The sequence below is a fragment of the Melanerpes formicivorus genome, unplaced genomic scaffold (genome assembly GCF_026170545.1).
Source record: "Melanerpes formicivorus ecotype bairdi unplaced genomic scaffold, bMelFor1.0.p_v2 SCAF_7, whole genome shotgun sequence".
Classification (NCBI taxonomy): Eukaryota; Metazoa; Chordata; class Aves; order Piciformes; family Picidae; genus Melanerpes; species Melanerpes formicivorus.
In genome coordinates this window covers 24767065-24791949 of record NW_027142359.1, presented here as the reverse complement: position 1 = coordinate 24791949, position 24885 = coordinate 24767065, and the positions used below count along the sequence as shown (strand labels likewise).

General features: G+C 50.6%; 2 protein-coding genes and 1 long non-coding RNA gene across 13 annotated transcripts in view; 2 read left to right on the top strand and 1 right to left on the bottom strand.

The window, feature by feature from the left end:
- Positions 1-8544, top strand: part of RGS8 (regulator of G protein signaling 8) — a 52243-nt gene extending 43699 nt beyond the window's left edge. For all 9 annotated transcript variants that reach the window (XM_068141494.1, XM_068141489.1, XM_068141488.1 and 6 more), the window contains one exon: positions 1881-8544. In XM_068141494.1, coding sequence (XP_067997595.1) covers positions 1881-2063 — 183 coding nt within the window. In that variant the 3' untranslated portion in view covers positions 2064-8544. The remainder of the gene's footprint in view (positions 1-1880) is intronic.
- A 6990-nt stretch (positions 8545-15534) lies between these two features.
- On the bottom strand, positions 15535-18729 carry LOC137442554 (uncharacterized). The gene is made up of 3 exons (XR_010987706.1): positions 18382-18729; positions 17712-17980; positions 15535-15935 (listed from the first exon to the last, which is right to left on the bottom strand). It is a non-coding gene; the product is annotated as an uncharacterized lncRNA (long non-coding RNA).
- RGS16 (regulator of G protein signaling 16) lies at positions 18307-24396 on the top strand. Of its 3 annotated transcripts, none has more exons than XM_068141471.1 (5): positions 18307-18389; positions 19678-19779; positions 20467-20528; positions 21859-22025; positions 22305-24396. In XM_068141471.1, the coding sequence occupies exons 1-5, from the start codon at positions 18310-18312 to the stop codon at positions 22503-22505; spliced, it is 612 nt and encodes a 203-aa protein (XP_067997572.1). In that variant the 5' UTR covers positions 18307-18309; the 3' UTR covers positions 22506-24396. The 3 variants fall into 3 exon arrangements, with proteins under 3 accessions (XP_067997572.1, XP_067997573.1, XP_067997574.1); XM_068141472.1 differs by lacking the exon at positions 18307-18389 and adding an exon at positions 19052-19091; XM_068141473.1 differs by lacking the exons at positions 18307-18389; positions 19678-19779 and adding an exon at positions 19980-20296.
- The last annotated feature ends 489 nt before the right edge of the window (positions 24397-24885 follow it).

Below are 24885 nucleotides of genomic sequence, written 5' to 3'. Positions count from 1 at the left end.
GAGTGATTGGCCATTGGAATGTGCTGCCCAGGGAGGTGGTGGAATCACCATCTGCTGGAGGTGTTTAAGGGGCGCTTGGTGCCATGGTTTAGTTGATTAGATAGTGTTGGATGGTAGGTTAGACTCGATGATCTCAAAGGTCTCTTCCAACCTGGTTAATTCTATCCTATCCTATCCTATCCTATCCTATCCTATCCTATCCTATCCTATCCTATCCTATCCTATCCTATCCTATCCTATCCTATCCTATCCTATCCTATCCTATTCGGTGCTGGGGGCTCCAGGAACCCTCTCACCCCAAAGTGATAGTGAGGAGTGGATAAGGAGGATGGGAATGCCATCCTGCCTGCTACAGCTGCCTCTGCTTGTGGTGACTCATCGTCCCCTGGTGAGGGCAACTACTTTGATGATGCTAAATTAGTCACAGCCAGTGAGTTTGCTGGCAACCACAACCTGCATTTCCTAACCTCTCTCAGCTCCCTACGAGTATTTCACCTTGCTCCTCTCATTTACTATCAATCCTCTGGCAGGGTATTGGGCTCAGTTCTTGCAGGACATTTTGCATAGAAGCATCCCACGAATGACTAACTTGTTGACTCTCCAGGGAGGAGTGTTTATCTGCTGACTAACTCCCAACTCAATTAGACCTCATAAAGGATGCAAGCAGCAACTCAGAGCTGAACAAAAAGTGCAGTCACAACCTAAAGCCTGGAATTGTTAAGTCCTCTTTCAAGCAGTGACAGGCTGATGTCACTGTCGTGATGCTGGGTTGTGTTATTGTATGCATAAAGCAACCAGGAGGGTGCTTATTGTGTTTGCCCTCCCACAGCAATCCTCCTGCTACATTGCACAGCTGCTTGTCATGATAGAGGTGCCTGTGAGGGGGATCCCTTTAAAAGGGGTCTCTTTACTTCACCTTTCATCTGAGGAGGGTATTGCAATGCCACTGAGAAGCAGCCGGATTTACTCTAAGGGGTGTGGGTGTCTTGGGGCACGCTTCAATCCCCATCATCTCAGTGAGCATCTTCATGAACTGAGCGAGGTCTTCAGGACTGCAGAGCTGAAGCTGCATTAGAAATGTGAGCATAGGTCATATAGGGTCTCTCCTAAAATGTGGTCCTGCTGCTGTAATTTTGGTATGGTAGGATGTGAAATGTCCCTTTAATGACACGGAGAACTAATCTGTGTGGCAGTCAGCTGAGCTGAGGCAGACAGTTTTGCTTTCTAGACTCCTTTAAGTTTGGATGTTGGGTTAGTAACAACAAAGAACATCTCTTTAGGCGGGGTTTGAAAGAGGAACCCTAACAAACTGCTGACTGCTTTGCCAGGGAATTAAAACAGGACAACTCGTGTTGGCTTTGCAAACAAACAGCAGCCATAACACGGGGAGGGTTTATTTTGTCAAGCTTCTGCTCCAGATACCCCAACACAAAGCTGTTATGGGAAAAGTCAAACAATTTATTTTGTAAGAGAGGAGTTTCAAAACCATTTAATAAGAGTGTGCCTATAGTTCAAACCCAGCTAGAAGTTCATTCAGCCTTATACTGGGTATGTAGTGAGGAGCAAAAGGGCTAGAGAGATCTTGGAGCATAAGGGAGATGTTAGGCTGGGTCATCATAAACCCATGCTTAAGAGCCTGAAGAAAAGTCATTTGATTTCAGAAGTGCTCAGATCACTGTGAATCCAGTTCATCTTTTCCACATTTGGGACAAGGTCTGCACTATTAAACCCTGTGGTGCTTTGGGGGCTATTTAGGCATGGATGAGGGTAGGACCTTTGTTCTGCTGTTGCTTTTGCAGCCATGGCTGAGATGAAATGTGCCGTTTGAAGCAGCCAAACTGGTCACTCAGTACCAAACTCTCTTCTGCTACTTTTCCCAGGTGAACATAGACTTCCAGACACGGGAGCTGACAAGAAGAAATATGCAGGAGCCTTCTCTCTCTTGCTTTGACCAAGCTCAGGGGAAGGTGCACAGCCTGATGGAGAAAGACTCTTACCCCAGGTTCCTGAGATCCAAAATTTACACAGACCTGCTGTCTCAAACCCAGAGGAGGCTCAGCTAGAGCAGCAATGCAGCCCTCAGAAACCATGTGCTTCCCACAACAGCCAAAACCCATGCATAAATGTGAAACTTTCTTGGTGTTAAAAGCGGTGGGGAATGAGAAAAGAGGGAGAAGGGGAAGGGGAGGCTTCCAGAGCATGATCCAGATGTGGTATTAGGACTCTCTGAATTTCTGTGCTTTTTTTTTCAGTTAGCAGTAGCATCTTGCAGTTCTTGCCTCTTTCTAGCACAAACCCATAATTGTTGCCTCTCTCTAGCACAAACCCCAACCCTCCCTAGTCATGGGGGCATCTCTTGGGAGGGAAGGTTTCCTTTATGATCGATTGTGTTGGTTTGTGTGTAAATAACACCACTGCACCTTTCCATCCTTCCAGATATCTCTCTGGCTTTCACCTCTCCCTTGTGTTTGGAAGGGCCCTAAGGGGGGTTCTGAAGCTTCTGAAGCCAAGACTAGTCCAAATATTGTCTCCCCTCCCTTGGGAGCTGGATCCAGAGATGGTAGGGAAGGAAGGAGGCAAAAGCACAGAGTTCATGCTGTTTGCTGCAGCAGGAACCATCAATGATCTTGGCTCACCTTTCCATTTTGGTTGCACACCTTATGACATCAGCTGCTACCCTGTCACAACCCCTTATGTTCCAGGGCTGGAGACTAAGAGTTATTTTCTGTGTGAGCATCAGGGAGCTGAGTTTTTCTCATGAGGAAGGTGGTCACGGAAGCCCTTGCTAGACCTCGTCAGGCAAGCCTTCTAGTGCCAATGATTGGTTTGCATTACTCTTATTTATTTATGTGGTGGCTCAGCCTCAGGATCCCAGTCGTCGTTCAGGCTTCGTTGTGTTAGGCATCACACCAAAACCTAACACAAAGAGGCTCCTGGCTTGCCAGGAACATGAACAGGCTTGGTGGCTTCTCAGGAAGCCTGCTAGCTGATGGGAAAGAGTTGAGAGAAGGAATGTCCCATCTGCCCTATGCTGAGATATAAGAAGAGCACAAGACTTGCCTGCTATGGCAGGTAGCAATTTTCACACAGTACCTGACCAGCACACAGCAGGGAGAGGTAACATGAAAAAAACACATCACACATAGTTTTGTTATTTACTGATTTTTGACTGTTGCTGTTACCTACTGATTGCCCACTGTGGGTTCAATGCCATGCAAAGAACTACTGAAGGCACAGACCCTGCTGCATGCTCAAAAACAGGACACAGGGAAGAGTGCAGCGAGCAGGACGAGCATCTGGGTGTGAAGTGGTGTGTGAAGTGTACTCTGGCCCTGTGCCCATAGCTGGATAGCCAGCTGCAGGAGGACTCTCCACAGGTGTCTTTGTGGAGCACCTCCTCTGTGCCCTGCAACAGCGCTTGCCAGCTGCAGGCCCTGTTTCTATGGTGTTGCTCTTCCAGATATTGGGTTTCAGATTCCTGCAATATTTTCTAGTGGAGAAGCAGACAGCCTGTCTGTGGATTTGAGCCTACAGACCAGAGGTCTGTTTTCTTAGATTTATGAAGGCCTGGAAAGTGACCCCATGGATCTTGGGGGGGTTGGAACTAAATGATCTTTAAGATCCCTTCCAACACAAAGCAATCTGTGATTCTATGATGATTCTACGTTCTCCTCCTTCTCTCTAACACCCACAGATCGGAGGCTGTAAACCTCTGCTCTAGTTGAGGGTGGTGGGTAGGTTTGATACATCAGAAAGCTGGTGATAAAGTGGTGTAAACTAGGTAGAATTGAATTCTAAATTAGCTAAGCACAATGTGTTTGGAACGAGATACAAAAAGCCTGCTTGGATGCTACGAAGTTACTGTCCATGCATTACATCAGGTAGGAAGAAAGTTTGGAGGCTTTTTGTGAGGATGCTGTGCTGAATGTTAGGACAAATAAGTTTAGAATCAAGATAGGGATGGTAAGCATGTTTGTTTGCTTTGGGAGGTGTCTCTAAGACACCAAAGTCTAAATATGGTGCAAGTGCAAAATTTATGTCCCATATGGAAACCTGTTTTTCAGTACCTGGTTGGTCAGGTCTAGCATTCTCCAGTTGGTCTGTAGGAAAAGATCAGTGACAGGTGGGCTCTGGAAAGTGTCCCAGCTTCATCCAAGGGGGCTTCATCATACAATGGCTCAACCAGCCATGATTTGGGCTGTTCATGGGCCCATAGCTTTATGGCAAGTGAGGCACCTGGCAAGGAAGATCTAGCGGGACAGGTGTCTGGGGAAATGTGCAATGCTTTGGAAGGAGTCAAAGACAAAGTGAAAGATAAAGACTCATGCATCTAGTGGCTGTCCCTGGAGGTAGCTGGGCTATAGGATGTGGAACAGAGTCACACCACCTATACAGCCCTTCCTGTTAGAGGTGAAAGGGAAGGAGGACAGCAAAGCACCCCATGCTGTGGTGAAAGACTCTCAATGCTTGACCCACAAAGCAGAATGCAAAGCTACTGACTGTGAGGAGGAGCTGGAAGAACTCTCTAAGAAACACTACGTCTACTACACCTGCTTAGCACAGGTTTGATTGGGGTCTCTCAAGGACATAGGTTTCTTTGGCTGAAATGGTTGAGCCTGTTCAATGCCAGGTGTACCCAGTGGCACTGAGACCACAAAACGGTACAGCAGCTGGTGACCCAACCGCAGCAAGGCGGCAGGTCAGTTCCCTAGGGCTTCAGTGTCAAACATGCTGTGTTGTGAGGGATGGAGGGAGGCCACCTTGCCTGGCCCTGCCTTCCTTCCTTTCAGCTTCCTCTCGACTGCTCATGTGAAAAGCATCCCAGTGCTGCCCTGGATGTGAGAGACAGCAGCAGCAGGCTTATGCAGCACTGCTTTCAAGGAGAAGGCAAAATATTGTGTTAACTGCCTTGTAGCACTTCTCTTAAAGCCACCGATAAACAGTCTGGGTGGGCTTGGATGCTGCTGACCTCTAGTACCAGCTGATGCATGCCAAACAAGGCTCTTCAGCAAGTGCCCTGCAGTCACCTGTGGTGGTGAGGGTCACAGGGACAACCAGGCGATGAGGGAACAGCAGAAACAAGACGTTTGTGTTGAGGAATGATGGACAGGAACTCAGAAGCAAGGACAATTCCCAGGCTTCCCTGGTGGCTGCAAAGGCTGTTCGGAATGTGACTGTGGAAAGCCTGGGAGGTAACGTGTCTAGGAAAGCTCCTCCAGCATTGGTGCTGTCAAACCTTTCAGTTTGCATCAGAGATTGTGGAGAAAACTTCCAAGTAGTCAACACCCTGTTACAACTAAGCTCCCCTCTCTCCACCATCGACCTGGGGAATTGTGCCGGGCAGGCGCCTCCAGCGATGCCGTTGCTGCGATGGTGACAGCAACTGTTTTCTCATCAGCTGATGTAGGAGAAGTGTTTTGCCTGTTCAAGTGGTGCCAGGTAATATCCTCCACGGGGAGCATCCTAGAGCACAGAGTGGAGCAAAAGCATTGTCTGAGGCGTACGAGTCTCTCATGGTTATTTTTGTTGCTGCTCTTACAGTTTGTCTCGAAGGAAAGCAGACCAGTTATTTAAAGCAATTCTTTTTTCTCTCTTCTTTTTTTTTCCTTTTTTAAAGCAAGAAATTGGCACCAGCTGCTTCTTTTATGCCAAATGTCAGTCTGAAGTGAATTAAAACAGGCAGCTTATAGCTCTTCCCCTTAAACCAGGGGCTGATGAAGGAAATAATGACTGAGCCAAAGCTTCGGAAAGCACTGAGTGATGACTAATCCCCGTCAAGGACAAATATCCTATCTTTGATTCATCTCTTACTGATGTGAAAAGGATATTCATAACTTACAAACCCCATTTCCCCTCTCCACAAGCACACACCTCCAAAATTTCCCTCCCAATTCAAGTAACATCAGAGTGTGCTGTCACATGAAGAGAGGGCAAAGAAAAAGAAACCGTTTTGCTCAGCTCTTTCTATTCTGCGTGTTTGCTGGCAAGTATCCAGTCAGCTCCCAAGTCCTGTGACAGCAAAAAGGAGGAAGAGTTTGCAGATTGCCTTTTTTTTTGGTAAGCTTCAGATGTTGTGAACTCCAGAAGCAGATGCTACTTCGGGTTTCTTTCTCCTGCCTTGGCTTTGGGATGATTTCCACCACTTTCACTGGACTTGCTGATGTACCGATGGGTTTGTGTCCTCCGCGCTGGAAAGCTGTGGTGGGCGAAGTCCCCCTGGGCTAAGCAGGGGAGGGGAATAGGTGTGTGTGTGTGCCTGAGGGTGTGGGTGGGTTGAGCGTGCATGAGACTTCATGTGTATGTTATTTAGTGTCTCCTACTAGAGAAGCTTTTCTGAGACCTAGATGTGCATGTTAAAATAGGAGAATTAGGCATAAATGACATAAAAATGAGATTTTTAGCCAGTGTCGTGTTTGCCTCGTGTGTACTGTTTGACTAGAACTAAGAGATGTACAACTCTGCTAGGCTTCCAGTTACCCATAAGAGCACATGTATCAAACTGAACTGAATGTTCACTGATAGACACAAAACCAAAATGTTTACAGCATTCAGAGCAATAGCAAAGCATACCTCATGCCAGTCCTGCAGTGCCTCTCATCAGTGCAAGATTTCCCCTCCCTGGGGGCCTCTTGCTTCTCCCTCCAAACCCCTCTCTCCTCCTTAGTCCTGTGTTTGTGGTCTTCCTTCCTCCTCCTCCTCCTTATGGTTCCTCTCTGGAGCACTCCTGCCCATGTCAACCCTCCTCTCCACCATCACTGTTTGTCCCCATATATCTAAGCCTGGCTGTCACATAACCTCCTCCTGTTTGCAAATGCATCCCCATTCTCATCTGTTCCTCCTCTTCTTTGTCTTTTACTTCCCCAGACACTTGTTTCTGGTCTTGCCACCTCTTATGTACTGTCTGCTGCCACTATAAAACTCATAGCAGCTATTCCCTTGCCTGTTATGTAAGAACAAAACACTTCACAGAATTCCTGCTGTCTTTCATTCCCTGGCCTGCTGTGGTTGTCCTCTTCCTTGGTACTGTGTTTTCTCTGGCATCAAAGCATTATATCACAGAACTGGAATTCAAGTACCTTCTGCTGCTAGACCAGAAAGCTTTTCTCTACCCTGCAGCCCTTGGGCTTGCAGAAGCTCATCTTGTCCCCAGCCTTGTGTTGTCTTCCATCCACACTCCACGCGCTGCGCTTGTGGCAGGGGCTGGCTAGTTGAGTGGGCAGCCGTGCTAGCCGGAGGCAGTGCCTGCTTCAGCAGGGTCACAGCTCTGCTTCCTCCTGGCTTTCTGATACATAAAAAAGAAGAAAAAAAAAAAAAGAGTGTAAATAAAGGGGTGTGTGTGTGTGTGTGTGGTGTATTTGCTCAGTAAAGTCAGTTGTTCTGCTCTGTGCCTCCTCTTGGTTTTAACGGGAGGGATGTCTCTCTAATGTGAGACCGCAGTAAACACAACTGGAGTTCAGGGAGCTCCATGGGAGGGAGGTGGCAAAAGGGGATGAGCTTATGACTGAAAAAAAAAATAAACAAATCATTTCTGGCCAAAAGGCACACAATAATAGGCAGTGCCTGCTTCTGGAGTGCCTGCTTCTGGCATACAAGAGAGCTGTGGGCACCAGCCACGCTGTGAATCACTTGTCTCCAGTAGCCCCACAGCTCCCAGTTTGCATCATGTGCTGCGTGCCCCAGGCTGGATCTAAAACATGACTGGTGAGGACCTGCTCAGCTTTGCATTTACAGATAACAGCACTATCCTGAGAGAAATGTCTTCATGCTGCTCCATCAGTGCCTGCAGCCACCAGCTAAAAAGCAGGGAGGGGAAGGAGGGACTTTGTGTTGTGTTGATTGGTGTGGCCCCCTGTGGGATTACTGGTAATGAAGAAAGCAGGGTACAAGTGCTCCCTGGAGTAGAGACCCCTTCCTTAAAAAGCACAGTCAAAGCCTCTCATCCTTTTGCCCCTCCTCTACAAGCAATCCAGATCAGAGAGGCAGATTTTCCGTGAAGCTCTCTGGCAGCCCCATCTTTGGTGGGATGGCAGTGCCCCACCAGCAGAAAGGGGCTTTGAGGAGCCAGCTCCAAACCCCAGCACTGAATAAGGCTGTCTTAAATCATGAAAAAGGCTTGTCCTTTGGGGAACATGCTTGTGGGTGGCTCAGAAGAGATTTAGGAGAGCTTTAATGTATGGAATGAACTCAGAAGTGAGCCACCAGATACCTGGGAAGCTCTTTTAAGAGCTTCTCTGTGACATACTCTTTCTAAAATTACATCCTGATGCTGTAACTGCCTCTACAGGGTCTGGGTGCCGCTGGTGCCGCAGGGGCTGTTCGGTCTGATTGCTTCCCATTCAGGGGAAGGCATGGGCTCGGGTTTGGTTTGACTTTCTCTCTACATTAGCTGCTTGTTTGCTTTCCTTCTGAGGCTGGAGAAGCTCCTCAGCCATACCAGATGTCCGACTGGTGATGATATCCCCCAAGCTGTGTCACCCCATTGTAAAGTGCTGCTCACCTGTACCGTATAGAGACCGTAAGGACATAATAAACAGCCTGAGACTACTTGCTCTCTGCCTGAGTGTCTGAAAAAGTGTGGGCTGAGTGTGTTTTCCCACGTGGAAAGTGAGAACTGTGGATCTGGGGATGGAGGGGTATCTCCTAGAATTACTAAGGAGAAAAAGGACGGGAGAAGCTTGCACCTTCTTGGATCCTGCCCTCACCCTCCTGTGTGCTGGTTTCACTGGTGTGAATGTGTTGGATGGGACAATGAAGGGATGTGTTAACTCTGAGCAGTCTCCTCTCTTGAGGGAATTTAGATCTGCTCTACCTAGAGGTACAGTTTGGGGAGATGAGTCAGAAATATTGTCAGTTGGTATCTAGGAGATTACAAGGAAGGTAAATCTGAAGAGTTTACCACCGGTGCATTGCTGCCCTTTTCTGGCTACCCCCTGCTGCTGCCTGTGGTGGTTTACCCACCTCAAATCCCCAAACCAAGGACCTGAGTGCAAGCAATGTCAGAAGCTGTTGTTCTAGGAAAAGAGTACAGCAAAGCTTCTTCACAGCAAGGGGCTGATGGTGTCTGCCCAGGGACTAGCTGCAGTTGGAGCAGAGCAGAACTGGCTTCAGTCCAGGTAGGCAGGCAGCACTGAGAATGGTGACAGCCAGTGCAGAAGGGTGATGTGAGCAGACAAATTATCTCCTCTGCTGAACCAGGTACCTTGTGGAAGCACACATAAACCTGCAGCACCTTCCTGGAGGAGAGGCCAGTAGCAGGTAAATGCTTATTCAGCCATGCTCCAGGGGAAAAGTGGAAAACCAAGCCCTTCACTGCCTGTCAGTGTGGTGTGGGGACACGGGGCTGCAGAGACAGCCATTTGGCTCTCTCCAGCCTGGCTGCCTCCATATGCATCCTGTGGGAGAAGTAGTGATGGTTCCATACAAAATGCTCTTTACCAGCCCATTAAACCCACTGAAATGCAGCCAGAAGTGGCTGTGATGAAGGTGGCACAGCTGGGGCTTCAGCCTTTCCCACGCATCAGTGCTGCAGGTGGCACAGCTCCCACCTGCCCTTCTGGCAGCGTTTCCATTATGCCAAGTGTGAAAGCAAGTGCCAGGTCTGCTCCCTGTAGCCAGACCAGCAGTGGAGTGGAGGAGGTATGAGCAGGGTGCCCTAGCAAAGGCAGCAGTGTGGATGGATCAAGCATGATCAGTCTGTGAGAAGCAAATAGATTCTTTCTCTGATCTGTAAAAAGCAAACCCAGGCTCTTTCAGGCATCTCACATCAAGGTCTGGCCTTGACCCATCCTGGGGAGAAAAAAGCTGGGGAGTCATCAGCAAAGCCCAGGGTGAGGGCTGACAATGGTGATGGGGGTGAACTAGTAAGGGAGGGAAAGGCAAGGGCTGGCTTAGCAGGCAGAGAAAGCACCTCTGGGACCAGGGCATGTATGAGCTAGAGATGAGCAGCGAGAGCTGGAGGAGTCAGCGTGACTCAGTGAGTCCCAGGGACCATTTTAGGGAATCTGGAAGAGCCTAGGCTTGTTAGGCAAGGGTTGGGCAGCAGCTGAAGGCAATCCTGAGTACTAAAGGGGGAAGGCAAGAGGGAAGGGTCAGTGGGGCAGAGAGAGAGACCAGAGTGAGGGCAGCTGTGGGGAGGTTGTTTAGGCATTATTGGGAAATTGCATGGTGGGAGATCTCAGAGTGTGGAGAAGGAAGGAGAAAGCATTTCAGTGAGGAGGGGATGAGGCCAAGCAGAGCACCTCCTGAGAAGGTCTGGCAAGTGAGGGAGGGCAGTGACCTGGATTCTTCTCAGTCCTGGGCACATCGAGGGCGCTCCCCACCTGATGCACAGCCCACCCTTGCCGCCAGAAGGTGTTTGCTACACGGTAAGCACAGGGTTGAATTTCAAAGACAAGAATTGAACAAAGTTGTTTTCCTCTCAAAACTGCTGCAGTGGAATTTTTTTTCTTTTCCCCATCCCCCTTTTTTAACCCTAATTCCCTTCCCTTTTAATATTTTTTTTCTCCTTTTCATCTGCTGCTTCTTCTCTCTAAGCCTGTCCCTGAGCCAAAGCAATTTGCATGCATCCAGGGAAGGATCTGCCATTAGTGCTGCTCTGTCTCTCCTCTTAGTTAGGATATATTTAGCCCTCATCTTTGTTGGGTGGTTGGTTGGTTGTTTTTTTTTTTCCCCTCACTTTCTTTCTTTTTATTATTTTGCTGTTCAGTGGCTTTAAAGAGCAGGTGCCAGGAACAGAAAGCTAAGGTTTAAAAATACCTGCTGTCAGATACCTCTCCCTACGCAGATGTGCTCCAGTGCCGTGCCAGAGCGAGCACATGAGCAGAGTGGGTAACAGCTGCCCCTTGAAGAGCTCATTTGGAATTCTGATTTTATTTGATTTTATTTGAATTTTTAAATGTGATTATTATTTCATTATTTTATTTCCCTGATCTCTTTCCGCACTGCTACGAGTTTCCAGAGCAGCTATTTCCTCTCGTGCTTCGGGGGAAACGCTGAGCGGGCTTTGGTTGGGAAATCAATGCCCCATGGGTTAGGGTGAGGACCTGGTGGTGGTGCACAGAAGCTGCTAAGGGATGAGTGCTGCTGCCTGTGTGGGCAGCTGTGCCCCCTGCAATGCAGTGTGTGTGTGTGGGTCATCCTGGGCAAGGGGGCATGGATGAAGCCAGGCTCAACTGCACCCATAGAATAGAATAGGCTGGAAAAGATAATAGACAGGATAATAGGCAGGTGGAGCCCTGGTGAGACCCCACCTGGAGTACTGTGTCCAGTTCTGGAGCCCCTATTACAAGAGGGATCTGGAGGTGCTGGAACATGTCCAGAGAAGGGCCACAAGGATGATCAGAGGGCTGGAGCACCTCTCCTATGAGGACAGACTGAAGGAGTTGGGGCTGTTCAGTCTGCAGAAGAGAAGGCTCCGAGGTGACCTAATTGTGGCCTTCCAGTATCTGAAAGGGGCCTACAGGAAGGCTGGGGAAGGACTTCTCAGGATCTCAGGTAGTGATAGGACTAGGGGGAATGGAATGAAGCTGGAGGTGGGGAGATTCAGGCTAGATGTGAGGAGGAGGTTCTTCCCCATGAGAGTGGTGAAACCCTGGAATGGGTTGTCCAGGGAGGTGGTCGAGGCCCCGTCCCTGGGGGTGTTTAAGAGCAGGCTGGATGAGGCTCTGTCCAGCCTGATCTAGTGTGGGGTGTCCCTGCCCATGGCAGGGGGGTTGGAACTAGATGATCCTTGTGGTCCCTTCCAACCCTGAATGAAACTATGAGATCATTGAGTCCAACCTACCATCCAACACCACCTAACCAACTAAACCATGGCACTGAGCACCCCATCCAGTCTCTCCCTGAACATCTCCAGTGATGGTGACTCCACCACCTCCCTGGACAGCCCATTCCAATGGCCAATCACTCTTTCTATGAAGAACTTCTTCCTAACATCCAGCCTAAACCTCCACTGATGCAGCTTGAGACTGTGTCCTCTTGTTCTGGTGCTGGTTGCATGGGAAAAGTGACCAGCCCCCACCTGGCTACAACCTCCCTTCAGGGAGTTGTAGACAGCAATAAGGTCTCCCCTGAGCCTCCTCTTCTCCAGGCTAAGCAACCCCAGCTCCCTCAGCCTCTCCTCATAGGGCTTGTGCTTCAAACCCCTCCCCAGCTTTGTTGCCCTTCTCTGGACACCTTCCAGCAAGTCAACATCTTTCCTAAACTGAGTGGCCCAGAACTGGACAGAGGACTCAAGGTGTGGCCTAACCAGTGCTGAGTACAGGGGCAGGATGACCTCCCTACTCCTGCTGGCCACACTGTTCCAGAATGATGGGGGTTTGGAAGAGGACCTCTGGAGATCATCTGGTCTAATCCCCCTGTCAAAGCAGGGTCACCCAGAACAGGTCACCCAAGGTCTCATCCAGGTGGGTTTCGAATCTCTATAGAGAAAGAGGCTCCCCAGCCTCTCTGGGCAGTCTGATCCAGGGCTCCAGCACCCTCACAGGAAAGAAAGGTTTATTTCATCTGCACATGGAACCTCCTGGGTTCTAGCTTGTGTTTCTTTTCCCTTGTCCTGTTGCTGGGCAGCATTGAATAGGGTCTTGCCCATTCTCATGACCTCTACCCTTTAGGTATTGATAAGATCCCCTTTCAGTCTTCTCCAGGATAAACAGCCCCAGATCTCTTAGCTTTTCCTCATTGGAGCAATGCTCCAGTTCTCTCAGCATCTTCATAGCCTCTGCTGCATTCTCTCAAGTAGTTCCTTGTTTCTCTTGAACTGAAGAGCTCAGAACTGGACATAATACTGCAGATGTGGCCTCACTAGAGCAGAGAAGAAGGGTAGCAGAACCCCTCTCAACCTGCTAGAAGCATTGTTCATAAGGTGCTGGCTTGTGGCTAACTTGTGTACCAGGACTCCCAGCTCCTCCTCTGCAGCTGCAAAGGGACTCTTGGAGACCCCCTTGCAAACACTCCATTGTTGTTGCAGCCACACTGGCTTCTCCATTCCTCCTGGTACCATTTCCTGGTACCTCCTGGGTACCATTGCCACTTCTGAGTGATGCCACACTCCTGCCTGCACAGTAGCAACCTCTTGGCTCAGACAATGTGCTGCCAGCACCCCTTTCTCTGTCTCCTTTGTCTACATCTGTCCTTAAACACAATCAGAGCTTCACATGAGCTTGCTGTTTGTTGAAAGGGCTGTGCAACGTGAGCAGTGTCTTGAAGTCTTTCTTCTACTCCTTTTCATTCAACATCTCCATGATTTCATGCCTAGCACTTTGCCAGTCACTGCTGAAGCAAGGCAGGGAGTGCATGGTGCTGTGTTTAGGTTTTACCATTCCTCATCACCACCTCTGTAAGCCTCCCTTGGTTTAAGAGAAACCAGATGTCAGGTCCTCAGTGAGCCCGTCTGGCCCACATCTGCAATGCAGTGAGACCCCAGCAGCATAGCCCACCCTCCTCACACTCTTCCTCTCCTCCTCCTCTCTGCTGTCCCCTTCCACTCAAACCATATGAAAATGCAAAAATGCCTGGCACCAGAAACTCTCCTCAGAGCCTGGTTGTGCTTTGGGGCACACAGAATCATTTAGGTTGGACCTTCAAGATCATTGAATCTGGCCATCAACCCTGCTCTACCAAGTCCACCACTAAGCCACATCCCCAAGCATCCAATCTATATGGCTTTTAAACACATCCAGGGATGGTGACTCCATCAGCCTATTCTAGTGCCTGACAATCCTTTCAGTGGAAAAACTTTTCCTAATGTCTAGCCTAAACCCCCTCTTGTGCAGCTTGAGGCCACTCCCTCTTCTTCTATCTCTAGAGACCACCTGTCCACCTCAGGACAGCCTCCATTCAGGTAGTTGTAGAGAGCACCAGTCCTTTCTTACTTCCTTGTTACCTGCCTCATTTGTGGAGTACTGGGGCTGCAAACTTTATTTTCCTATTTTCCCAGGCTTTCTGGCACTTCAGAAGTACTATCCCAGAAACAACAGCAGCAGCAGTACCTGGGGGTGAGAGGTTTTGTGGTTTGCTTGTAGATGGGGAAGCCAGTAGCTGTACCCCTCCAAATGCAGGTGCAGCTCTTCCACCACAGGTGCCTCCACAGTCCAGGCATCTCCCAGGCCAAGCACGCAGACCCCTCACCATGCCCCCTGCCTAGGCTGCTGGGACCTCCCTGGTGGAAACAAAGCCCCAGGAGGGCCGGTCCCCGTGGATGGGAGATGGGTTTCATGCAGGCAAAGCCGCAGCACCATTACGGGAAGGGAGCCCAGCCCCAGGCGTTGCAACACAGATGAGCTTTTCGTGTTCCAAAACAAGGACTGATAATGCCGGCGAGCGAGCTGGAGCCGCGGGAGGCTGCTAAGCTAAATGAGACAGGAAGCACGTAATTAAATTAGATATAGAGCAGCATGAAGACATCTGAGTACACAGTTGTCGTTGGGCTCAGAGGCTATTGCATAACCCTACCGAAGAGCCCTGCGTTAGGGAATATTGCATCTACCACGAACCAGGCTGGCCGGCTGCCCACCCCCGGACAGCATCTCCCCGGGCTGAGGATCTGCCATCAAAAGGGAGAGTTAAAGGAGCTGCCCCAAGGGAGCAGAGCTGCCAGCTGGTGGTTTATACAGGGAGGCTATGATAAAATGAGCAGAAGGTCTGTCCCAAACTTGGTAAGGGAGGATGCTGCCAGAGCAGCCTGACACCCATTCCTGCACCTGAGCTCAGACCCATACCTGTGCTACTGGCACTGCACTGTGTTCCCAGAGCTGGGCACCAGTCTGAACACCCAAGTGTGGGACTTTGATGTGCGTGTGGCATTTCCTATAGCTTTATGTCACTTCTGGTTGAGGGGCTGGAGCACCTCTCCTGTGAGGACAGACTGAGGGAGTTGGGGCTATTCGGTCTGGAGAAGAGAAGGCTCTGAGGAGACCTTAATGTGGCCTTCCAGTATATGAAAGGGGCTACAAGAAAGCTGGGGAGGGACTTTTTAGGGTGTCAGGTAATGATAGGACTAGGGGGAATGGAACAAAAATAGAAGTGGGTAGATTCAGATTGGATGTTAGGAAGAAGCTCTTCCCCATGAGGGTGGTGAGACACTGGAACAGGTTGCCCAGGGAGGTGGTGGAAGCCTCATCCCTGGAGGTTTTTAAAGCCAGGCTGGATGTGGCTCTAAGCAACCTGCTCTAGTGAGAGGTGGCTCTGCCCATGGCAGGTGGTTGGAACTAGATAATCCTTGAGGTCCCTTCCAACCCTAACAATGCTATGATTCTATGACCATGGTGCCCAAGAAGACACAGCTTTTACAGGATCATAGAATCATCAGGGTTGGAAGTGACCTTTAATATCAAGTTCAGCCATTAACTGATCAATTCTTTCCCTCACACTGAGGTTTATAGGGACCTGTCTCTCCCATGGGAGCTCATAGGGATGAAGCTCCCACTGCAGGCATTTCCTCACTTCAGCTTTTCCTGAGCTTAGACTCACCTGAGTCATGTGCTTCAAAAGCTGCTACAAAGGGGACAAGGTAACACCACACACGTGCTTGCTCAACTCATTTTATTTTGATGGGGTGAAGCAGCAGGGAGACAAGAACTGAAGTGGAGAACTCAGCAGGCTGTAATACCAAGGCAGAGGTGTGCAGAGTTGTTCTGTTCTGGCTCACATCACCCATGCTCCTCCACCATGGGCCTCGGCTGTTACTGTCATCCCAGCTGTGTTTTTGCCATACAGTTACATTTCCCTGGCTACTCAAACAGCACGTGGCTCCTAGCACAGTGACTGTCACAGGGACCATGGACTTGCTGCCAGAAGTCATCTATTCTGTGTGTCTGTTACACGTGCCCAGGCTCCTGGAGGCTTTCTTCTAGGCACAATGTGCTTAGGGAATGGTTCAAACACCAAGTCGCTGGCGTGTCCTGTGGTTGCAGATCCATAGGTCGAATGGGCTACAGCTTTAAAGGGAAAAAGGTCACAGAGAAGTCCTGTTTAACACCAGGCATGTCCCAAAAGGATGAGACAAAACAATGCCAGGGCATTGCTGAGCACTGCTTGTGTGTGGAAAACCAGGAAGGAGGTTGAGATACAGGTGACAGAGGAGAAGGGGTGTCACCACTCCAGGCCCATTGAGCTGCTGACTGCTGCAGCTGGGAGGTGAGTGCAAAGGGTGTGTGTGGGGTCAGTGCCAAAACATCTGTGTGTGACCCTTTCCTATGGGTACCAGGAGCCCACACCCACATCAGCATGGCACTGCTGCTGCAACACTGGTGTTCCCAACCTGGCAGTGATATGGTGTGGAGCATCAGGCTGATGTGGCCAAGCACTTCCAAAATCTACGTTAGCTCCACACTGTGGGCACACACAGACCTCCTTAGCATCTGTACAGGCAAAGGCAACCTTACAGCCCTCCCACCCTTACTCATCTCCTTCTTTCTCTAAATTCACAGCTCTGATCATGGTTCTAAGGCACAGGGAAGACATGAACAAGAGCTTTCTGTAGCTCCAGATATTTACCTGCACCTGAATATCTGCTAGCCAAGCCTTAAACCTGATTACTTGAGTGAAAAATCTCAGAGGTGCTAGGAAAAGGGCTGGTCTTGTCACTAAAGCCAAGACATGAGCTAAAAACGTGTGTTTGGTCATTAATCCTGATGCATCTTTTCTGACTAGCTATGGGCAAGGCAATTCAGTGTTTTTTTCTGTATGGTGGGTGAAAGGCAGGAGTCCCAGTTGCAGTTCATGGTAGCTGAGATGCCTGGAGCTCCTCTGAAAGTCTCCTATCCTGCTATGCTCTTGCTCCCAAAGGCTTCCTGAGAGGATCATTTCTCCCCAGCTCCTGGTGGCTGTGTGCTGCCACCTTCCCTGGCATGGCTCATCTCTCACAAGCAAGACACTCTGGCTATGTCTCACATGTGATTAATGCAGGCAGCAAGGGCAGAAGGCATCCTGAGCTCTGGAAAAATGTCTGTGCTGGCTGTGGAGCCTAAGTGGGAAGGAAAGAAAAGAATGAGGGGTAAAGATGGCAGCTCTTGCCTTTGCCCTCGCATAGCCACCAGCATGGGGGAAAAAGGTTGTTCCCTCTACTGTGGTGAGCAGCTCTGAGGGACCCTCCATGAGCCTGACCTTGGCATGGGGGACCTATTGCTTCTCATGGAGCTTTGCTTTGTGAGCTTTGCTGGTGCGCAGTGTCTGACACTGGTTTCACTTTTTCTCTTCACCCTTTGATTTTGCTCCTTCTGTCATTCCCCTCCAGCTGCCAACACCTTCTGTGCTTTTAGGCTCTTCTTTTCATCTTCGGTTCCCATTAGGATCCCCTTTTGTCAGATACTTTTCCACACTTAGCTCAGACTTCCTTTGATGTGCATCTCCTCCCCTTCTGTTCACCCACCACAGACCCAGCAGAGAATTTATGATAATGTGTAGCCTCTGCCAGCACACGAGGTCAGACACCAACCCTTATTTACTCTAGCAGTGCACTGGCAGTGAGATCTGGAGAGGTGAGGAGACATGACACCCTTCTGCTCTGCCTGCAATGAAAGGAGGGGGCATTGTGTTGCCCTGGGAAGTGCAACCCCTTCCCCCAGAGTTTGGATCTGCCCCTGGGATACTTCAAACCAGCCTGACTCTGCTGGGGACTGGCATACCCTGCTGAAACCACCCAAGGAGTCATGGAATGGTTTTAGTTGAAAAAGGACCTCAAAGATCATTCAGTTTCAAACACCCACCCCTACCTTCCACTAGACCTGGTTGCTTGCAGCCCCATCCAAATTGGCCTTAAACAATTCCAGGCAGAGGGCATCCACAACTTCTCTGGGCAACCTGTGCCACTATTTCACCACCCTCTGCTGCGATGCAGTGCCAGGAGGGTCGGAAGTCCTCGGGCAGCAGGACAGAGCTGACAAATCACGGTGCGTACGGCGTCTGTCCTGTCCCTCTCGCTCTCCCCATATGCGTTGCCCGCGGTTACTCAGCACGTCGGTGGAAACGAGCCTGTTTTTTCCTGTTAGCAAGGAAGCAGCTATGACTGTGATGCCCAAGGACAAGCTCGGGCCTCCTACTCCCCCTCCCCCCCCCCCCCCCCCCCCCTTTTCCAGCACAGAAGAAAAAAAACAAACAACACCCTACCTAAGCTGTTATCTTCACCAGGCTCTGCCAAAGTAGCTTTTGGTTGGCTGGAGCGAAGCTGGGTCCCCCTCCCAGCTCTCCCGCCTCCCACCCCATATAAAGCGCAGCTCCTTGCCGCTTCTCTAGCCGACAGCGCGCAACCGTGGGCGCAGGTGCTGCCACAGCTGCCTGTTGCACACCCCAACCACCACCGTTAAGGAGCCGATGAGTTGCTGGGTACCTGGGTGCCCAGCCCTCAGCATGTGCCAGGGCTTAGCCGCGCTCCCCATCACTTGCCTGGAAAGGTAAGGGGCTTCGCCACGCCGCAGGTCTGGGATGCAGAGGGTTCTCTGGAAAAGATGCACCTAACTTCCGAGAAGCTGGGTCAGCCTCCGCTGCTGCTGTGGCCGTGATGGTTCAGTAGGAACTGGGATGCAGAGCCCAAGGAAACAGGCAGTGAAGGACTGCCCGAGTGATTTGTTTTGGCGGCGTCTGTTCTGCTCCCCGGGAGGGGAGCAGGGAGGTGACACACGCAGAGGAAGAGGAGGCTGGAGAGGGCTTCCTTGCGTGTGGCTGGGTGTACAAACACGAGGGCTGTTCCTCCAGCTCCGCAGAACTTGGTTGAAGTTGGCAGCAACAGGACTGTTTTTGTCAACACGGTCGAAACGTTAAGTGACACGTTGCTCCTCCTGCCAAACATGGCTACACGGTGCTGGCTTGACATTTAAACACGTAAATTTTTTTTCATACGAGTGCCTGGGGATGATGGAATGAGCTGCAGCACACAAATAGCAGCGGGGCTGTGAGCTGCCTTCGGGGGGACCCTGGGGAGAGGAGCCCATTTAGCAGCAGCTCCTGTTGCATTGCTGCAGAACCCTCCCGGCAGGGAGGTGCCACCACCGCAGAGCTGTGGTGACAGGCAGTAGCATCCCAGGCTCTCGCAGAGGGGGTCTGGCACTGGAGCATCGTGTGCTGACGCTGGGCTCACTGAGTCTCGAAGGCATGGGGTAGGTGGGTGATACCACTAGGGAGTGTGACCATCTCCATGGCAAGCTCCTGGTGATTCAGGGGCACCCCAAAAAAACAAAGTAGGGGAGCACCAGCCCTGCTGCAGGAGCTTTGCAGCAAGGAGATGCTCCTCTGCCGAGCAGAAAAGCAATCACTGTTTTTCCATTGGCACTGCTGGGAGATGAGGACGGGGAAGGAAACCAGGCTGGCTTCAAGGAGCTGTGGGGAGGCTCTGGGGACTCCAGTTGGGCTCTCAGCAGCTGCTCTGCTACCTGCCCCCGAGGAAAAAGCTCACCGTGCTGTATAAATGCGTGCAATGCTACCTGGGGAGGGAGCAGGAGGGAAGCATCTCCTGGGCTTAATGCACTGCTGAGTGCGGTTGCCAGGGAGCAGAAACAGCAATTGGAGATGCATTTATTTCATACATCAGAAGGCAAAGAAGGAGCTAATGCTGAGGAGAGAGGGCTGCCCCTCCAAAGTGTGTCAGGTGTGTGGGGTGCAGCCCCTGGAGGCAGGAGGGATGGTGTGGTGGCAGCAGCAGTCCAGTGGTCCAACAAACCCACCTCTCCCCTTCCTCCCTTCCAGAGCCAAGGATCTGAAGAGCCGCTTAGGGATTCTGCTTCACAAACCAGAGCTGGGACACAGGATCAGGACCTCTAGCAAGCTGCAGCTGGGCTCCAGGTGGAGGTAAGTCAAGTGGTGCCGTGTCCCAGGTTCAGCCTGGGACAGGTGCCCGTGGATCAGGCTGTCCTGGGGGATGCTCCTACCCATCTGCAAAGCAGAGAGAACAGAGTGCAGCTCGCCCTCCCCGAGGTCCCACCCCGGCAGGCAGAGAAGGCGGATCACTTGGAGCTCCACCAGTTATAAAATCAGATGGGGGAACCGATGCTCTGGCATTAGGCACAAGAGAGCAGGGCGACAGCAACAGGCGAGAAACCCAGAGCGTTTCTGCAGTCCCAGTGGTGTCTCAGCCCAGTGCTTGGGACCTGTAGGGAATGCAGGCAGCATTTAAAACAGAATACTAGCTACTGCTGCTGAAGGCAGGGTGTCCTCTCACAGAGGAGGCTCTGCTGGGCTTGTACCAGCTGTAAAGAGGTTCTGCTAAATTACAGAAGCTACCTAACCAAAGCTGCATTATGGAGCTGAGGTCTGGTGAGCCATCAGGGAAGGCAAAAGAAAGGGAGAAAGGAAAGAGAGCCCACAGGTAACGGATGCTGGAGGTCTCACTGGTTTCCTACCGAATGCTGCTCCCTCCCTTCTTGTTCTGTTTCCCATAATGGGACTGCTTGACTGAAGTGCCTGCATCCTTTGCTGTGGGGCAGGAGAAATGCTGTTGGCAGGACAGCGAGACTTACAACCCTTTGTCTTTTCCAGAGACTCCTCACAAGAGGCACTTGAATGGAGGGAGTCCTTCGACCAGCTCCTGAAGAGTAAAAGTGAGTAGGATCTTGTTTTCTTCTCTTGGTGATCGTGTGTGGGACAAGCATGCTTCCAGTGAGCAAAGGGGGACTGTGATGCTGCAGCCAGTATGTGAGGAAATCTTGTCTGCTCCTCAGATGAGATGGTATAGGATTTAGAAAGAGGCCTTTTTGCTGCTGTAACGGGGTTGATGCACGGGGCTCATAGCATGCTGTGCCCTTTTCTGCTGGCTGGGTGCTTTCTGGGGGGCATAAATGCTGTCTTGCAACACCTGGCTGCTGCCTCAGGAGAGGAGCATCAGCTTGGGCATCCCTAGTGCAGCACTCCACCATGGAGAATCGGTGTGCTGTCCAGACCAGCACTGTCTCCACACCCTGGAGAAGGCTCTTGGTGTCTGCTTTCCATGCTCAGCTTTGCGCAGCAAAGCAGCCACCTCCCCACAGGTTTTGTGGCTCAAAACACTGCATTGCTGCCCTCTGTCTGTCTGTCCTGTGCCTCTAGGGATGGTTCTTCCACAGGAAGAAGGGATTTAGCTGCTTTACAGAGATATACTAAGGTTTCCTCCCCTGATAATTGCTAAGAATATGGTGAGGAGCAGGGCTTCCATAAGGTGCTCTCTGCCTCTCCACGCAGCTAGGACCTCCTGACGCTCTTTTTGAGTCCATATGTAATCTTCCCTTTGTGCTGGCCTTTGCAGCAGGCACACAACGGCAGAAGTGCTCAATTTGAATACAAAAGCAGCTGTCTGCCTTAAAAGTTATTCCAGAGCCACAGAGAGTCCTTCTGTCGTGCTAGTTTGGGGCTAGACATATTTCTTTTCCAGTCTCCTCACGTGCTGTGATGGCTAACAGGCATCTCCAGCTTTGTGGCTTAACACACCCCCCAGGCTGGCTCTGAAATCCGCACTGCAATTACTCTTCCATACTGCTCAGCATCTCATTTTTCCCAGATCTCAGCTGAGAAATAAACCCAAAGCCATCGCTGCTCAGCTCCTGCAGGGAACCGAGACGTCAGTGGATTTCTGCTTAGGTAGAATTAGCTCTTTTCCGAAGCTGTAAAGAAAATACTCTGAAGCCTCATAACAGAAAGGGCAAATAAATAAAACCAGGGAATTGCTTGTCTGTGGGAAAAGGATTTTATTGGAGTCCGGGGGCCAATTAGCAGCATCTCAGAGGGTGGAATTTGCCCGGAGGGAAAGGAAATCTGCAGATGTCATACTCTGAGCTCCCAGGGCGATGCTTGCGGGATGCTTACAGGATGCTTGCAGGCAGCACCACTTTTGGCAGCCATTCTCCTCTTCCTCCCCTCTCTTCCATTCTGCTAACTGTTCTTCTCTCCCCTGCCCAGGTGGGGTGACGGCCTTCCACACCTTTCTGAAAACAGAGTTCAGTGAGGAGAACCTTGACTTCTGGCTGGCCTGTGAGGACTTCAAAAAGACCCGGTCGAAAACCAAGCTGGCCTCCAAGGCCAACAGGATCTTCGAGGAGTTTGTCCAAAATGAGGCACCCAGGGAGGTGAGAGCATTTTGTACCTCTGTCCTGTGGCACTGATAGGGTGAGAAAGGATTAAAATATCCTGGTGGGTTTTATTCAAGTGCTCTCAGCTCAGTGGGAAGATGTGCTCTTGCTCACGAGAGCTTTAATTTCTCACATTGCATGGTCTACCAAGACAAAGGAATACAAAAGCTCGTGAGCATCTTCACCTTCGTTTGAAGATGGAGGAAACAGTTTGTGTCCTCCTGTGGGAGAAGAGTTAATGCTCAGTTAATATTTGTGGCCGCTGCTTCCTTGTAGGTGAATATCGACCATGAAACCAGGGAGATCACAAGGAAGAACCTTTCAGGTGCCACCTCCACTTGCTTCAATGAAGCCCAAGCCAAGACACGCACTTTGATGGAGAAGGACTCCTACCCCCGGTTCCTGAAGTCTGCTTCCTACCAGGACATGACCAAGCAGGCCACCAGCCGTGGCATCAGCAAGCGGTCGCATACCTGACCCGAGCCCAAATCCACCATGGGAGAACAAGCCAGGGGACCAGGCAGAGGCTGAGAGACAGTTTACAAAGGTTGAGGTCCATGTGGTGGGGTTTCAGACGAAGTCCTGGCATTTTAGCAGGATCCTCAGGACCTCAAGCACTTCCTGCTTCCCACCAAGCTGCTGGGAAGAGAGGTCCTCCTTCCCTGGAGAAGCAGAGCAGGTAGGAAGCCATTGCCTCCCCTTGCAGCATGGCTGGAAACCTGCACCACCACAGGGACAGCAAGTAATTGGATTGGAGTGCCAAGCCCAGGAAAAAGAGACTGGATTCCCCTGAGCATTCCTAACCAGAGAGCCCCTGCCTGCTCTCAGGACCTTGCCTCTGACCTGCAGCGCCAGCCTGCAACTCCCACCGTGCCCAGGGCAACCACCCCAGACCTGCCCGCAGGGCTCTTCCTACAGGGAACGCCAGAACACAAGTCCAAAAGACTCCATGGCATTTTCAGCTGGAGGGACCCTGTGCTTGCCTCCCCCTGATCCCAAGATCCTTCTTCTGCTGCTTCCTACGCATGCTCTGCATCAAAGCTCTATGCCTTCTTCCTGCACAGTGCATCCCTAGCAGTGACATTTCCATCCCTCGCTTAAGTGATGTGACCTTCAGCTGGCACACGTTCTTAGGTCACCTGCATCACTTTTTATTACTGTTATTGTTATTTATTTGATCATCCTCATTGTTGTGTAATATTTATTGGAAGAGCACTGCTGAAAGCATACAAGCTGGTACATTAAATTATTCTAGATGTTGTAGCACTAGGCATGCTGCCCACCTTTCCTGTAGGATAGCTTCAGAGAGATGAGCAGACAGATCTGGATTGTGACTGTAGAGCAAGGTATGTGAGCAGCAGCAGCAAGAGTTGAAGCCTGGCAAGGGCTGCCAGTGGGGTCAAAGGCAGCAGGTTTCCCATGAGCCTGGTGGAGTGTTGGTGATGGTAAGAAGATGCTTTGTGGTCCACGCTGGTTCCTTTCTCCCCTTGAGGGTGTGGATGGCATCCCATAGCCTAGCAGCTTGTCCTAGACAGAATAGCAATGTAAACCAAGCACTTTGCTGAGTGGTCCTGTTGAAAACCCTTTTTATTTTACACTTAAGAGAGAAAAACTGAAGCTTTCCCCTGGTTTCAAGTTTGGCCTGGTGTTCTCTTGGACAGTGAACCCAGTCTGCAGCCACAGCACTTTAGCAGAAACCCAGGGAGCTGAGTGAAACAGGGGTGCGTGCTGGGAATTCAGCATCTCGGGGGGCAGCAGGACAGTTCATCAGCTCATACTTGTGGGATGAGCTCTTCAGAAAAGAGCAGGCATGCCTGGGTCCTGCATTCACTCTGGAAAGATGTGGATCCTGGTTGGCAGCGATGGTGGCAGCAGTTGTGTGGGTGGGTGTTGGGGACCCCACAGGTGTCCTGCGCTGGGACATGGGGAGCGTGCCATCAGCACCAGTCCCTCCTGAGACAGCCTGGGGCTGCCACATGTGCTTCCATTTCCCCCTAAATACCACACCTGGAGGCCCTCCTCTTGCTGGTACTTGCTGAGAAAACTACCTTTTGCCTCCCTGAACATCAGCTGGAGCACGGGATTCCTTGGACTTTCCGTGGCTGTTTGAGCAGCACAAGGGACCAAGGACCAGTTTGGGGATGCTGTGTTGAGTCCTCTTCCACCTTCCCCATCCTGGTTGTACCTCTGAGCCTCAGTGGGTCCTGGCTGTGTTTACAGGGAGATTTTAGTTGTTTTCTTATCTCTTATTTATTTTTACAACTGGAACCATCTCCGCCGTGTTACTGAGGTGAATGACGCACAACGGTCCATTGTCATGGCTAATGTAATATTGTCATTACCAAATAAAATGCAAAGAGGAAACTCCCATGACAGCATGCTTTCTCTGACTCTGGGCTTTCAATTCGTTTTAGTATTCCAATCTGGATCACCTGCAAAGCACACTAAAGCAAACTGGTAGTGGTGGATGGCCTGAGGGGCATCTGCTTTAAAAGTGTCAGCATCGGGAACGGGGAAGGGTGGGGAAGAGCTTCTTCATGGGATCTGGTTTGTTGAAGAGAACTCACCAGTTCACAGCAGGAATGAAAGCAGAAGTTCTGAATATATAACTTTATAACCTGGAAACGTTTCAGGTCAAGTTGGATGGGGCTCTGAGCAACTTGCTCTAGTTGAAGATGCCCCTGCTGACCGCAGGGGGGTTGGACTAGATGACCTTTAAAGGTTCCTTCCAACCCAAACCAGTCTGTGATTCTATGATATGAGTTTTTAATAACACTCTCAGGGTGTCTGGTGTTTGCATCACCTGCCATTTCCTGAGGACATCACAAGACTGCAGTTCCCAATATCTATTTGGTAA